Consider the following 12,256-nt stretch of genomic DNA (forward strand, 5'->3'; position numbering starts at 1 on the left):
ATCAGCCGAGGGCTCAGGGTAGGGGTGGGGGGGTGGCGGTTGTGATTAGAGAGAGCCTAGAGCTGAGGGAGACCACTGTACCTCAGATTGCCGGGTGCGAATCCCTCTTTGTGAGATGGGGTCATAGGTGTCAGATGGGCTTGCTGATCACGTACCTGGCTCCTTGCTGCGTGACAGCTGCCCTGCCCGAGCTCCTGGAGGTGCTGGCTGGGGTGGCAGTTGAGACCCCCAGACTTTTAGTCATGGGGGACTTTAACTTGCCATCTTCCGGCTCATCATCGACGGCAGCTCGGGAGTTCACGGCTTCCATGACGGCCTTGGACCTGACCCAAGTAGTTGATGGCCCTACTCACATTGGGGGTGGCACTCTGGACTTGATTTTTCTCTCTGGTCAGTGGTTGAGAGATCTGGACTTGAAGGAAATAGTCATTGAACCTTTGTCATGGTCAGATCACTCTCTTCTTCGCCTGGACTTTCTGACCGCCATTCACCACCGCAGGGAGACGGAGCCGATACGTTGGTTCCATCCCAGGCGCCTGATGGACCCGGAGGGGTTCCGGACGGAGCTTGGGCCATTTCCTGAGGGTCTGGCTCGCGGCTCGGCTGAGGAACTTGTTGCAGCCTGGGAATGGGCCGCGGCGGGGGCCTTAGACCGTGTCGTGCCTTTGCGGCCTCTTACCCGGCGCAGGTCCCAACCAGCTCCTTGGTTCTCCGAGGAGCTGAGAGGGATGAAGCGCCGGAGAAGACGCCTAGAGAGTTCCTGGAGGTCTAGCCGTTCGGAAGCTGATCGGACACTAGTGAAGTCCTATACTAGGGCTTACCTAGTGGCACTGAGGGAAGCTACGCCTCCTCCCTCATTGCATCGGCAGATAACCGCCCAGCCACCCTGTTTCGGGTGACTCGCTCCCTCCTACACCAGGGGGAGCGGGATGACCCGTTGCAGGGACGTGCTGAGGAGTTTAACGGTTATCTATACGATAAAATCGTTCAGCTTTGGGATGGTCTGGACCAAAATTGCGGTGACGCGGGTGAGACAGCTGAGGATGGTCTTGGTGACATTTTATGGGATGAGTTTGACCCTGTGGCTCCCGAGGACATGGACAGGTTGTTGGGTAGGTTGAATGCCACCACGTGTTTACTGGACCCGTGCCCCTCCTGGTTGGTGCTGGCCACTCAGGAGGTGACACGAGGCTGGCTCCAGGCAATTACGAGCGCTTCCTTGGTGGAGGGAGTCTTCCCAACCGCCTTGAAAGAGGCGGTGATGAGACCCCTCCTCAAGAAGCCTTCCCTGGACCCGGCTGTTTTAGGTAATTATCGTCCGGTCTCCAACCTTCGCTTTGCGGCGAAGGTTGTAGAGAGTATGGTGGCATATCAGTTTCCCTTACACCTGGATGAAACTGTCTATCTAGACCCGTTCCAGTCCGGCTTCCGGCCCGGTTACAGTACTGAGACGGCTTTGGTCGCGTTGGTGGATGATCTCTGGAGGACCAGGGATAGGGGATGTTCCTCTGCCCTGGTCCTATTAGACCTCTCAGCGGCTTTTGATACCATCGACCATGGTATCCTGCTGCACCGGTTGGGGGGATTGGGAGTGGGAGGCACCGTTTATCGGTGGTTCTCCTCCTATCTCTCCGATCGGTCGCAGACGGTGTTGACAGGGGGGCAGAGGTCGGCTCCGAGGCGCCTCACTTGTGGGGTGCCGCAGGGGTCGATCCTCTCGCCCCTTTTGTTCAACATCTATATGAAGCCGCTGGGTGAGATCATCAGTGGCTTCGGTGTGAGGTACCAGCTGTACGCTGATGACACCCAGCTGTACTTTTCCACACCGGGCCACCCCAACGGTTATCAAGTGTTGTCCCGGTGCTTGGAGGCCGTACGGGTCTGGATGGGGAGAAACAGGCTCAAGCTCAATCCCTCCAAGACAGAGTGGCTGTGGATGCCGGCATCCCGGTACAGTCAGCTGAGTCCTCGGCTGACTGTTGGGGGCGAGTCATTGGCCCTGATGGAAGGGGTGCGCAACTTGGGCGTCCTCCTGGATGAACGGCTGTCTTTTGAAGATCATTTGACGGCCGTCTCCAGGAGAGCTTTCTACCAGGTTTGCCTGGTGCGCCAGTTGCGCTCCTTTCTAGACCGGGATGCCCTATGCACGGTCACTCACGCCCTCGTGACGTCTCGCCTGGATTACTGCAATGCTCTCTACATGGGGCTCCCCTTGAAGGGCATCCGGAGGCTGCAGTTAGTTCAGAACGCGGCTGCGCGGGTTATAGAGGGAGCCCCTCGTGGCTCCCGTATGACACCAATCCTGCGCAGACTGCACTGGCTACCTGTGGCCTTCCGGGTGCGCTTCAAGGTTTTGGTAACCACCTTCAAAGCGCTCCATGGCATAGGGCCGGGTTATCTACGGGACCGCCTACTGCTACCGAATACCTCTCACCGACCCGTGCGCTCTCACAGAGAGGGACTCCTCAGGGTGCCGTCAGCTAGGCAGTGTCGTCTGGCGACGCCCAGGGGAAGCACCTTCTCTGTGGGGGCTCCCACCCTCTGGAACGAACTCCCCCCAGGACTCCGTCAACTTCCGGACCTCCGAACCTTCCGTCGCGAGCTCAAGACACATTTATTCATCTGTGCAGGACTGGCTTAGATTTTAAATTTATAGGGGTTTTTAAATTGGTTTTAATATTTATATTTATATTTTTTAATAATTTGGCATTAGAATAAGTTTTTTAATGATTATCTTAATTTGTATATAAATGTTTTATGTGCCTGTGAACCGCCCTGAGTCCTTCGGGAGATAGGGCGGTATACAAATATGAATAATAAATAAATAAATAAATAAATAAATAAATAAATAAATAAATAAATAAATAAATAAAACTCAAACAAGCATCCTATTTTTAAACATACTTCTGATTTTGGCTCTCTTGCTGATGTTTGGATGGCTTTGATCTGTTTCTCTTTTGTATTTCCATGGTTTGATTGTAAATGTACTTGGAGAATTATTATTCAGAAAAACAATGACTGGAGCTTAGAAATAATAAGCACGTTCTGCCATCTTTTCATTTGCGTTTCTATTGTAACTCAATAGAAATGCATTCTTCTCTTAAATTTTTCCTAGGTTGGGCCAAAAAGCTGGTTTTCTGTGTAGAAAAACTGATGACCCTACAATGGCTTAACGTAAATGTAATGCAAAGGATCTGTGAAGTTCCCTCCAATTATTTATTTTTTACTTTTGCATGGAGCAAAATGATTATGAATTGGCTAGCCAAATCTTTGCAGAACTTCTTTGATCCTGGCAGGAGGGGCAAAAAGTAGAGATGGAACCTCTGTTCCTCAGAAGTAATAGTAAGATTTCTCCTGCAGTAAGAAATCTCTGGAGCAAAGGGGCTCTTCTGTTTGGAGGGTTTGATGTATCTCTTTTGGCATGCACAGATCTATGTCTCAATGGGTTAGGCTTATATATTTGCTGTTAAGCATCAAAACATTGCAATGACAGAGAAGATTGCCTGTGCTTGATGCTTTCTATAGCAAGTAACCTTAATATCCTCTGCTGTTTAATACATTCATTTACAAAAGACATCTTGGCTTTATACTGTTTATGAAGTTAGTAGGGCAAGCTGACTAGAATGGCTAAAGAAAGTGTACATCCTGTAGCTAAAATGCTTGACCAGATTTGCAAGGGAGAAATATAACAGCTCTGGAAGTCTATGACGTCCCACTGGATCATACTAGTTGAGTTAGGTCAGCAAGGGAGGCAGAAATGGGGCCTTCAAGAAGCATTCTCATTGGACAAAAATATGCAGCATATCTAGAATGTCTGTCTAAGAACTTGGCACGCCAGCTCCATGATTTTCAAATATGAGTCAATGCAACTAACCTGTTCTCCATGATATTCCCACCTTAAAGACAGCCATGAGATCTAAGTAATGGACTCCATGTGAAGCAGCTGTGGATATGGGTCCACACTGTATCACAAAGTCCTTTGATGCTGATGGAGATGTGTTATCAACTCCCAAAACATCTATCGGAGCAGTAAACCCAACGTGGATAAGCATAAACGTAGCAAAGGACAAACAGCACAATTTACCTTTCAAGAAAACCTCTTCTTATACCATTCATTGCTGTTTTGATCTTGCATTCTGCTGAACTTGTGAGCAATTTCTGCACAGAACGGTTTTCTTCCTAAGAAAGAGGATTTCAATCCTTCAAAAGTTACTGAACCATTTTTTTTCTCTTGGTGTTCCAATGTAGTTATTAGCAGTTTCTAGTCCTATTCCTGAGCATTTCCAAATCCAATTTTATAGAATAAAACAAACTATTAGAATCAAGATAAATAGTATAGTTAACAACCCACCAGTGGTGGGTTTTTTTTACTACCGGTTCTGTGGGTATAGCTTGGTGGGCGCGGCAGGGGAAGGATACTGTAAAATCTCCATTCCCTCCCCACTCCAGGGGAAGGTTACTTCAAAATCCCCATTTCCTCCTGATCAGCTGGGACTTGGGAGGCAGAGAATAGATGGGGCGGGGCCAGTCAGAGGTACTATTTACCGGTTCTCCGAACTACTCAAAATTTCCACTACCGGTTCTTCAGAACTGGTCAGAACCTGCTGAAACCCACCTCTGCCTTCCAGTCTTCCCATTAATCTAATAATCCTGTCTGTGAACATACATCTCTAAAAGTCAAGCGACACAACCAGTTTGCAACCATATGATTATCCATAAGCAATTTATGGTTCCTTGCTTCGTAAATGGCTTGTTATTATCATATTTCCAAAATATCAGCTGATCTTGTTGGGCAATGAAAACTATTGTTCCTTTGTCTATTACTAGCCTTGATTGGTTCAGGTTTTTTCATTGCTATTGTTATGGTTTCATTCAGATCCTACTTTTCTGCAGATGTTTCAGGTAATTTATGTGGGAATCACTTTTTACTTAGTCCCCGCAACAATCCTATAACAAGTCAAGCTGAGAAACAATGTCACAAGTGAGCTTGCTCTGCAAAGAGTTGACTTGAACCTATTGTAGATCTTCTCATTCCTAGTTCAATGTATCAGCAACTACACTAGATTACAGTCATACCTTTTATGGTTCTGTAGTTTTTGGAACTTGTATGTCATTGTATGTCAATACTACTGTCATTCTCACTCGCTGATCTAGGTCTCATCTGCTCCTTCCAGGTCTCACCATATTTTGGGACCTGGAAACTAAGCCTGACTTCAACTACAAAAATGTGTCTCTTGTAAATCCATACAACCTTCAATCTCACAATTCTTTCAAAACTTGGCTATTCCAACTGGCCCAATGTTGGTTTCTTGTTTTATGACTGTTAGTGGACTGTTTTGTTCTTCCAAGATGTGTTGTTGGATATTATTATTATTATTATGGTTGGTTACCTAGTCAGCCAGATGGGATGTGGTATTTTTACCCGCCTATCAAGTCCTTCCCAAGGACCTGGGATAGGCAAGATGTTCTTGTTTGATGCCGATAATGCTATTGTCGCAGGATATAAACTGTTCCAAGTAAAGCCGCCTTTTGCAATTGATGGATGGTGATTTGGTCAACAGTGTTCAAGTGGTGCTCCTGATGGATTGGGATTGCGCCCAAGACACCATCACTATTGGTACTATCTTGGATTGCTTTTGCCACAATCATTCTACTTCTCTTTGTAGGTCTTTGTATTTTGTGACTTTCTATTCTACTGTCTCCAAGTAGTGTCACATCCACTATCCAAACTTTCTGTCTTTATTATAAACAATTGTTAAATCTGGAATGTTATCTCTCCTCCACTTCCTGCTTCTCCTCTTCCTCCTCCTCCTCTTCTTCTTCCTCCTCTCCCTCTCCCTTCTCTTTCTTCTCCTCCTTTTCTTCCTTCTCCTTCTCTTCTTCCTCCTCCTCCTCCTCCTGCTTCTCCTTCTCCTGCTGCTTCATGATTGAGGAGGCACACAAGTTAAATTGATCCATCCGTCAATCTAACTATCTATCTACTGATTCGTCTGGCTGGAAAGCTTCTGTCTCTCCTCCTAATGGAGGCCTGGATGGATAATAGCTAATAGAGATCAGCGCTGTTTTGATCCTCTGCCGTCTGCTTCTTTGCTTTCTCCCCCTTCTCCTTGCTTTCCTTCCGCTCCGTCGGGTCATCACAGGAGTCTTGGCGGCACAGTCCTTCTTCACTGCCTCCTGGCAAACTATCAAATTTGCTTTTTGTAGGCGCGCGTTTGATGTTTGTGCTCCATTTCTTGATACAGCAGCTGGCGCATTTCTCTTTGCAGCTGCACCTGGCCTCTGAGGTACATAGGTACATCCCAGCCGGGACCACCAACACCATGGCACATATAACGACAATGATATGGATCATCTGCCCTTTCTGTTCCAATTCACTGATGTCACTTCCTGTCACAAACACAATACACTGGCTCTCTGGGGGCACCTGCTTCTTCAGGCTTATGCACACTTCGTACTTGGTAGCAGGGAGCAAATTGTTAATGGAGTACGTGTTGATCCCAGGCCCGATATAAACCGTGTCTTTCTTAGCCTCGTCGTATTTGCCAAAATGGAGGGTATACCAAGTTTCCTCCGGATTTTCAGCCATGGTATACCATTCCAGAGTAATCCCATAGACTGTCTGCTTGGCAATCTGCACGTCGATGTAGGCCTTCTCATCTAGGGTGGAGGAAGAATAAGAGAGTGTCGCTAGTTGAGGAGCCAGAATGTCCAGCCTTGTGGTAGCCGAGGAGTTGCCAAGGAAGTTAGCAGCTGTACATGTATAATTCCCCTCATCCATAAGACGGGCTGAAGGAATCACCAGTTCTGATTTGAAAGACTCTTCACTCATGTGAGTAGTAGAAACTAGAGAAAGAAAGACAGAAAGAGAGTGGAAACAAGCAATTTAGTTTTCTATGTTCAACTATAACAACCCTATGGAATGCATGGTAGCCATCCTCAAAATTGATCTGGGATTGGGAAAAGGACCAACATGAAGGATCCTCGGTGCTCTCTGAGCTTGGCTGTTTTCTTGCAGATGTTTCGTTTCCCAAACTGGGTAACATCAATAAGTGTTAGATGAATGTGTTTTTTTTCCAAGTATATTAGATGTGTACAATATAACTACCTGACTGCAAACAAGCAACCATTTCTGAAAGCCAGGTCACGTGGTAGAGAGAGCGGTAGCATACAAATGTAATTAATAAATAAACAATAAACAAAGGAAAGAAAAAAAGCCCAACCATAACAATTTTCAGAGTATGGTGCAACTTGATTGCAATTTTTTGTGAAAAATGGAGTGTTTTGTTTTGTTTTGTTTTGTTTTTGTTTTGTTTTGTGCTAACATCTCTATGCTGCTCTTTTCCAACTAACTCTGACTAGTTCATCAACAAGGATTAAAAAGAGCAGAAAAAGCTAGGTCAACTATTACAGAGTTGCACTATAAGGGAGATGGGCAGTTTCTAAATATGATATATAATTTTTTTAAAAAATGATGCTACCGATCAGGAAGCAGATCCCCACCCCACCCCCCAAAAAAAAGGCTCTCTCCCAGAATCAGGTTTTTACACTGCTGCAGAAATAAGTGATGATTATTGTTTCCCAAGTAGGCCGTCTCTTCCAAACCTTTTTGGATGGAGACATTCCTTTCTAAGTTAGCAGTCTTGAAAATACTTTGATAGGAGATGGATGTTCCTGAATTTAGTTGATCATACAAGTTTTACTCAATGTCAAGGCTGCTGGTACTTCTATATACAGTAATTACACCTGGTTCTTATTCCTTTTTTGACAACTTTTTTTTTTTTTTTGCTCACCAGTGAGGTTTCTGTACCAATCTATTATGTCTGCTTATTTCAGCAGTCTCCCATTTTTTTTTAAAAAAAAAATCCAAATGGATTACAGTTATCGTTTGGGCTATTGATTGACAGTTGACAATTAGGTGTGTGAATGTCCCACATCATAATCATCCACACCCATAATCAGGTACGGTGGCTCAGTGACTTAATGACTCTTGAAAAACAGTTTCAGCTTCAGCAGTTCGAGGCCATGCACTGCGTGGCAGGGTGGACTCCTGTCACTCACCTCAGTTTCTGTCCACCTAACAGTTTAAAAGCATGTTCTATGCGAGTAGATAGATAGGTACAACTTCGGTGGGGAGGTGAGCTGGTGCTCTGTGCAGGCAGTCAGATTCCCCAGAAGAGAGGGGGCATTGGGTGATGCTGCAGGAAGAGCCACTCGTCTTTCTCTATGATGGGAAGCCAGCTTGCCCTCCTGTAGCACACTTTGGGAAGCACACAAACAAACATGTCCTATAACAGGGTTGGTACCCTAGCAAGCCAAACTACTACTCTGCAATAGCTTGCTGGTCTCCTGGCTATTGTTACAATGCCATGCGCTAATCATCGTCATCACCACCATCGTTATAAGGTTTACATCAATCAACTGGACCTATGTTGGGAACAAACTTGGACATAAGATTTTAATACCAGTGGTGGGCAAAGAAGGAACAAAACTCCACACAGTGCCCTGGCTCAGTCACTAAAATGCAATATCTGAATGATTTGCTTGATTCTATTTTGATCCTTAGATATGTAAAGATGAATAACGTAATACTGCCTAATACATCTGTTTCTACCTTTCAGCTTTCGATAATATTAAAGAGGACAGATATGTTTTGAAAAAGTATGAGGGCTGCTGAAGGAAGGCGAACAGGATTTATTTTTTTAATTTGCATTTATATCCCGCCCTTCTCCGAAGACTCAGGGCGGCTTACACTATGTTAGCAATAGTCTTCATCCTATTTGTATATTTATACACAAAGTCAACCTATTGCCCCCAACAATCTGGGTCCTCATTTTACCTACCTTATAAAGGATGGAAGGCTGAGTCAACCTTGGGCCTGGTGGGACTAGAACCTGCAGTAATTGCAAGCAGCTGTGTTAATAACAGACTGTCTTAGCAGTCTGAGCCACAGAGGCCCATTTAAGTGTTCCTCAGTTAAGTCAAATTAATTTCAATTGGAAGTAATCATGATTTCCTTGTGCTTAAAGGCCACAGCTCAAGACTGTTAAGGATCCTTAGTTATCACAGCCGATATACAGAACAGACTTCAAAAAAAATGAAAAAAAGAAAGCAGATGATATACTGTATACTGACTCTCTACCACAGTGATCAACAGTTCATCAACATAGAAAAAAAATCAGTTAAATCCAATCAGGGTCCTCTACGTTGGAAATTTAGAAGTTAGATTATTGTCTCAAACACTTTGTCTACGTAAATCAGTCATGCCTACTCTTACAGGCAGTGATTTTACGGGGTCTTGGACAAGACTTTGCAGCACCTATGACTCAGTGGTGGGTTGCTCCCAGTTCGCCCCGGTTCAGGCAAACCGGTAGTGGTGGCGGCAAGAGGCTCCGCCCACCCACCCAGACATCATCAAAAACGCTCTGTGCATGCACAAAAGTGCCGCACGCGACTGATAGTGAACCGATAGTGCCCGGATTTGAAACTCACTACTGCTATGACTTCATTATTTTAACCACAGATGACAAATATTAAGTGTGGGACTTTTTGTAACGAAAATTATGCATTGGATTAAGTTTATGCCTTGGAGCCAGCATCCCGTGACTGACATTCTGATTTGGAGGGGTGAAAAGGGAAGGCTGTTATGTTGTAAAACAACATTTATTAGGCAATAAATTATGGGATGCCAAAAAGGGAGTGAGGCTCCCCAATGTAATAATACATTGAATTTACTGCTTTTCTCTCTGATAAAAATCAGTGACACAGAGTTAGATTGGGAAGACTCAGGCTTTGGTCACTCTGAGGTATCCACCACATTTTCTTATCTATGTTATAGAATTGCTTTAAATATAAAATAGGCAAAACCATGGTTATGCAGTTTTGAACTTTAAACAGCTCAAATGTAGCAAGGGGTAAGTCTAAGAAAAACTGGGAAGGCAGGATATGTTATGGGTCCTAGTGATTAAGGATGTACAATGAAAAAGGGCCTTCTTGGGGGTGGCTCCTTCTCTATGGAACATAATTCATCCTGTGGTACAAATGAGCCCCCATACTGCTCCTTTTCCAAGAAGTCCTAACAAGTCCTGGTTTGCTCAGCAGGGCAGGGACTGAGACATGAACATGGTGCTGATCCAGTTGAGTTGTGTTTAGAGAACGGGATGGGATTCTTTATCTTTTTTTAATGTGCTGGATTTTTAAATGCTATAGGCTGTTTGTAGTCACCTTTATGTGAGTTGGGCAGCTATATAAATTGGTTTAATAAATAATAAACAAATAAAAATGAAGAGATTCTGATAAAAAGTATCTGCTACTTCTGCCCTAATTTTAATAGCAGATTTAGGGTGACTTTTACTTGTATGAAAATGGTTCAGGCTTTGCGTTTAAGCATTGGCAACTCAAAGGTGCTTTTTCAAGAGGAAATTGGACTTTCCAGTTTTTCTTTGAAGACATTTTGCTTCTTATCCAAGAAGCTTCTTCAGCTCATTGTCAGTTCTGGAAGCCAACTTTAACTTTGGATCTTCAGGGCTGCCACATTTAGAGCTGTGGGAAACTGGGACGGGGGATTGTATGGAGTTGGGGAAATATCTAGCACAGGGGTCTCCAACCTTGGTCCCTTTAAGACTTGTGGACTTCAACTCCCAGAGTTCCTCAGCCAGCTTTGCTCTGGGAGTTGAAGTCCACAAGTCTTAAAGGGACCAAGGCTGGAGACCCCTGATCTAGCCATAATAACATTCTTTTCTCTGAGAGTCAAGGACATCCTGCCCTGCCCCTGGAGTGGGAGGACTTTCTTTTGGGTGGGGGAAACCTGGAAGCTTTCAGATTCGGGTTTTCCCAGAGGTGCCAAAATGACATCTCTAATAAAATGGAACTTTGAGGAACTTCTAACCTCAGAGTCTCCTTTCATTGGGGGTGTTACTTGGAACTCTGATGCTCATCTTCAAAGAAAAAACAAAAAAGTCCAGTTGCCTCTTGAAAAAGCACCCTGGGACAACGATGAGCTGGATGACTGAGAATCTCCATAGACATTGGCAACTGAGTTTCCCAGTGAAGTAAAATAATTGATTTTCTCCCATTAATAAGGTAAGTAAACTGGCATAATTGATATAGAGACCAATCACCAATGAGAAGAATTTCAAAGAAGAGGAAGGAAAAATTACTTGCCAAAATTCACAGTTGTTATCAAATAAGAATATTTTATGTTAAATATTTTAGCTTGGAATCATACTCACCATTAAGCCTCCGTAAGTGTTTTAATGGATAGTTCCACCAAATCTTTGGAGAAGGATTAGCTTTTACCAAACAAGTCAACATTGAATTTTCTCCAAGAAACACCGTAATATTTGGTTTGGAACATGTCACAGAAGGTCTCCTGCAGCTGTTCAGCTCCACTCCATGGAAATACTTGCCTGCCCTAGATTTAGGATTTGCACATGTTAAATAGGAATTTATGAGGACCATAGGTGGGCCTATAGAATTGATGAACTGGACAAACCCTCGCAGACGGCAGTCACAAGTCCATGGGTTATCATGCAAAGACAAGACGGTACTTGAAACGGTTTCTGCTTTCTTCTCCAGCTGCTGGAGTTTTTGATAGACAGGCCAATTATAGAACACTTCTTTGGAGATGACAGTAAGCTCATTGCAAGATAAGTCTAAGTAGGTCAACCTGGAAAGGTAGCGTAAAGCATGTTCTGGTAGGGCATCGATCTTGTTGCATTTCAGATCAAGGATTCCTAAAACTGGTGTATCTCGGAACGCTGTCCATGGTACTGAACGCAAGCGGTTCCCCTGAATTCTCAGCTCCTTCAGCTCCTTCAGGTGCTCAAGACTTTTTAGATCCATCACTGTGATGTTATTAAAATTAAGCCAGAGGTATTCCAAGCTGCTAACATTAGAGAAGGTGCCGCGAAACAATTCGGTCAGCAAGGAATTTTCAATTCTGATTTTTTTGATATCTTGAGGGATCTCCTCTGGGATCTTTCTCAAAAATGTTGATACGCAAAACAAACTCCTAAAAATTAAATCAGAAAATGGAACAATGTTGTGATGGGTTGCTTGCATTCGTTTTTAATTCACTCTGTGCTGTGTCATACAACCCAATGGATTTTCACTTCCCTCCCTCACTCCGGAACTTTAACAGTGATATTGGTTATTCTTCATTTCCAAATTATAGAACACAAATCATTATTTCTACAATATCCAAAATCTCTCAATATTACAGGAATAAATCATATAAATATATTTCAAGCATATAATA

At 44.1% G+C, this 12,256-nt stretch overlaps 1 protein-coding gene across 1 annotated transcript; it reads right to left on the reverse strand.

Moving 5' to 3' along the window:
* Nucleotides 1-6,043: 6,043 nt before the first annotated feature.
* On the reverse strand, nt 6,044-11,991 carry LRIT2 (leucine rich repeat, Ig-like and transmembrane domains 2). The gene is made up of 2 exons (XM_058188045.1): nt 11,229-11,991; nt 6,044-6,843 (listed from the first exon to the last, which is right to left on the reverse strand). Exons 1-2 carry the CDS (start codon nt 11,839-11,841, stop codon nt 6,044-6,046), a joined length of 1,413 nt encoding a protein of 470 aa, XP_058044028.1. The 5' UTR covers nt 11,842-11,991.
* Between the last annotated feature and the right edge of the window lie 265 nt (nt 11,992-12,256).

This window comes from Ahaetulla prasina, chromosome 6 (assembly GCF_028640845.1).
Source record: "Ahaetulla prasina isolate Xishuangbanna chromosome 6, ASM2864084v1, whole genome shotgun sequence".
Taxonomy (NCBI): domain Eukaryota; kingdom Metazoa; phylum Chordata; class Lepidosauria; order Squamata; family Colubridae; genus Ahaetulla; species Ahaetulla prasina.